This window comes from Miscanthus floridulus, chromosome 10, assembly GCF_019320115.1.
Source record: "Miscanthus floridulus cultivar M001 chromosome 10, ASM1932011v1, whole genome shotgun sequence".
NCBI lineage: Eukaryota > Viridiplantae > Streptophyta > Magnoliopsida > Poales > Poaceae > Miscanthus > Miscanthus floridulus.
The window spans coordinates 142,524,049-142,528,116 of record NC_089589.1 but is presented as its reverse complement, the minus strand read 5'-3'; the positions used below and the strand labels follow the sequence as shown (position 1 = coordinate 142,528,116).

Sequence of the window (4,068 nt, the reverse complement as noted above, 5' to 3'; positions counted from 1 at the left end):
ATTGATGTAGTTTTGATTAGGAATAAATTAATTTATAGGTAAGGCTAGCGCCCGGAGTCCGGTCCTAGGCCCACGTCCGGATTCAGCTCCTGCGCCCCGTGCCCGCATCGCATCCCACGTGCTCCGTCCCGTTCCCAACCTGCGCCAGAGTCCGAAATCGCGGCCCGCGCCGCACATGGCAGAACCGTGCCCCCTCGCCCCTCTCGCGTCCGCACGTCGGAACCGTGCCCCGCGCCCACCTGCCCTTACTTGTGGATGCGTGCTGTGGAGGTGTCTGTAGGCCTCAGGCGCTGGCGCGTGAACCACGACGACACCCCAGCGCAAAAGCAAGCAGAAAGTGGCCTGCAACACTAGATCTACTTTTAAAATATCCAAATAAAACATTTGAAACATATATCTGAAAACAGATGAAACACTTGAAACATGCGAGTATAGCCATTGCAACATGTGCAACACCAGATTAACTTTTAAAACATCGAGATGAAACGTTTGAAACAAACGTCTAAAACACTTGAAATATACGCTTGCAACAAGCATATATTACCATTGCAACATATGCAACATTCAGATAAAACACTTGAAACATAAGTTTGAAACACTTCAATCCATGGCGTTGCCGGCAGCCATGGCCTACCTGGTTGGGGACTACGTTGACCAGCAAGCTCAGGTCCAGAGGAACCAAAACTTTTCTATAAATAAAAATAAAATAATAAATATAATATTATTGCTCTTTGAACTCTAGATTCTTTCACATAAATAAGCACTCCCACCACTAAATACATGATGTAGCTTTGATTAGGAATAAAATTAATTTATGGGTAAGACTAGCGCCCGGACGTCCGGCCCATGTCCATCGATATGAATTTATATTGTGGATGTCATGGTCACCATAAAATAAATTATAGATTTTAAATTTTATAGAATGATATAATATAAAAGATAAATATATATGTAACGTTTTCGTCCTTACTTTCTATTAACATTGACAACTTTCTTTCACCCGTTGCAACCCGTTGCAACGCATGGACAATTTTGCTACTGAATAAAAAAAGATGGCCCCTGTCCCCACACGCCTTCCCACGGTTTGAACGAAGACTCAACAGTGAGTCAAGATCCATCGTTCCGTATCACCATAAGACTCCAATCGGCGGACTTGGCTTGAAATCCCTCATTGCAAGTCAGTTACTCCGATCTCATATGTTCGTTGTTGGCATCCCAGTGAACACGAAATCACGAGCGTTGCTGATCTAGCTAGGTAGCCAACATGTAAGAGGAGGTGTTGAATCGAAAGAATTTGAGATGGGGTCGTCCTCTGCAGCTGCAGTTGCAGGCACAATATTTTCGGCGATGAAAAGGCTCTTTAAGCTCGACAAAGTCACTGGAGGAGCGAGCGTGGAGCTGTGGGTGGTGATCACTGCGCTGCTACTGGTGATTCGGTTCCTCATCGAGTCCTCCGGCGCGCGAGTCTACACCAGCAGGTTCACGACGGCCACCGTCCAGGTCCTCTCCCTGCTCAACTACAACATGGTGCACTACACCATTGGGCAGATGCAGCTATCGGCGGCGCGGGTGAACGACTACTTCCAGGTGTGGGCGGTGCTCCTGGCCACCCTGCAGTGCAGCGTCAATGTCGGGCGTCCGTACAGCAGGTCCAAGCAGATCCCTTTGCTTGACATCATGTCGTCGTTGTGGGCGGCCAATCTCCTCCGCGTGCAGACCGTCTCCCATCTCAAGATCCCTCTGTGGTTGATCTGGGCACTCAATGTAGCCCCGGTGCTCTCCTATTTCTTCTCCTCCGACAAAAGGCAGCCGAAGAGAATCAAGGCAACACGAGGCTCGTCACAGATCGACTACATGAGGTATGAGCATACGCTCTCTGCAGGCAACAGCGGCAACGCCGGCAACGCCAGTTCTTCTTCCACCATGTGCGGGTACAACTACTTGGTCCATGGGGAAGATAAAGCTCTCCAGGGAAATTCTTCAATTCAACAGGAGTGGAAAGTCGGATCTGGCGGAAAAAAACCGATGCATACTGTATTCACCGTGCTCTCTGTATACATGTCATAAATAGTTGCCACGTGTCCAGTTTGACCAATTCAACGCCGCGCACCCGCTTGCCTCTCATGCGCTCGCGGCTCCGGCCTCTCGTCCGTGGTTTGCAGGCTGCATGCGTCGGATCCTTGTTGCTGGACACGTGCCGCACATCAAAGCTGTGTTTGCATGGACGTTGGGTGCATCCAGTATGCATTGGATTTTTTTCCGATCTGGCAGCTACAGGGTTCAGCTCAGCCCAGGACACAAAGACCTCGTCACCGTGGAGAAGATATGGGTCGTCGGCGGAGACGGCGGCGAGAGTAGTTTGCTGGGCAAGACCGGAGACGCCAAGAACCGACTGAAAGATGCATGTCTCTCGTTTGCCCTTCACAAGCTGCTTCGTCGCCAGTTCTACGACCTCCCCATACACGAGGACACGGTGGTAGCAGCTCGAGATAAGAAGAGGCGGCTTGTCTTTGAGTACCTCGTGGAGAACACGGAGAAATACGAGAGGGCATTCCGTGTCACTGAGGTAGAACTGTCCTTCCTCCGGGACACATTCTACAACAGGCATGCCGCTGCAATCTTCGCCGGTGGGTTCCCGTTCCTGAGGATGATTCTGTCTCTGTCGCTGATTCTGGCCGTCGGGTACATCGCGTACCCTGTTGGTGATATACCCCAGAGAATTGATCCCAGTGACAAGAACCGCATCGTCATGGAGTGTTTGCCTCCCGATTGTTCATTGCCCTCATTGTTGCCAAAGAGCTGTGGGAAATCTATATATATGTGTTCGCGCCATGGACCAAGGTTCAGATGATCTGCATGTATGTCAAGCATCAACGTTTGCGGCGGCGGCTCGCTGAAAAGTTTTGGAGGCTCCTGTTGTGGTTTATGCCCACAGGTAAATGGAAACGTCGGATCCGTCAGTACAATCTCTTGATTTCAGCTCGCAATACATGGGGGAATACTTCGACAGTCAAGCTGAGGGCAGAGGTACAGAAGGCTATATTTGATCCATTCAAGCTGCTGCAGCAAGATGAGCAGAGGTTGGAGAACTACTTCGAAAATGCCTTCGGATCAAATCAACACCTTTGCAGTAACCTGGCGTGTACATGCGAACTGGAGGCTGACACCCACAGAATACTGCTCTGGCATATTGCGACAGGCGTCTGTGAGATTAAACTCACGGATGATGCCAGGCAGCGTCAGGTTTACTGGATGCGATCAAAGCCACTGATCAAGGAGTCGAAACTTTCCAGAGATTTGTGGGAAAATTACATAACGGCCGTCAGCATATCCAACTACTGTGCGTCTCTGCTTATCCAGAGGATGGTACCAGAGAATGGCCTTGTTGCTGACCGAGTATTCAACGAGGTACGCTGGGAAACAAAATGTGCTATCTTTTCGGCTGATCGGCATGTAAGCTTGCAAACAATCTATGATAAACTCGTGGAGATCGCTGCTGCCAAACACAAAACACAAAGGCCTGGCGAAGGCGAAGCCCGGCCTGTGGATGAAAACCAGCAACAAGACGGTGCTGTTCAGATAGCCACTGAGGAGCAAATGTTCCAAGCAGATGGGGTTATTGATCAAGATCCTGAGGAAGGCAACAATGGTGACAACTTTAGAGTCGTCGACGAGGAACCCCACAATGAAGAGCCTAACAATGGCGGACCCAATGGAGACAACGATCGCTTTGACAACACCATAGTTAAGATGGCTTCAAAGCTCGGTAGCACCAGGAAGGCCTCTGGAGGGACCTGGCGAAATTTTGGACGGGATTCCTCCTGCGCTTGGTAGCGTCCACAAGAGCAGCCAAGCATAAGACCCATCTATCAAGAAACGGAGAGCTCATAACGCACCTGTGGGCTCTCCTGTCCCACGCAGGGTACGTTGGGAATGTGGGCCACGGGTACCGGCTCCTGGACCTAGAAGACCTTAACGACGTGGACCCACTCAACTGAGCTATGCCCCCACCTTCTTGAATTTAGGGCAGTTCCAATAAAAAAAACTAGTAGTTTCTATTACATAGGA

At 50.0% G+C, this 4,068-nt stretch overlaps 1 protein-coding gene and 1 pseudogene across 1 annotated transcript; both read left to right on the top strand.

Moving 5' to 3' along the window:
- Nucleotides 1–1,284: 1,284 nt before the first annotated feature.
- LOC136485935 (uncharacterized) lies at nt 1,285–2,145 on the top strand. Its single transcript, XM_066482729.1, has one exon. The coding sequence runs from the start codon at nt 1,300–1,302 to the stop codon at nt 2,065–2,067; it is 768 nt and encodes a 255-aa protein (XP_066338826.1). The 5' UTR covers nt 1,285–1,299; the 3' UTR covers nt 2,068–2,145.
- LOC136489873 (uncharacterized) lies at nt 2,145–3,834 on the top strand (annotated as a pseudogene).
- Nucleotides 3,835–4,068: the final 234 nt, after the last annotated feature.

Coding starts and splice junctions, on each gene's coding strand:
- LOC136485935 (XM_066482729.1), top strand. CDS start 1,300: ATGGGGTCGTCCTCTGCAGCTGCAGTTGCAGGCACAATATTTTCGGCG.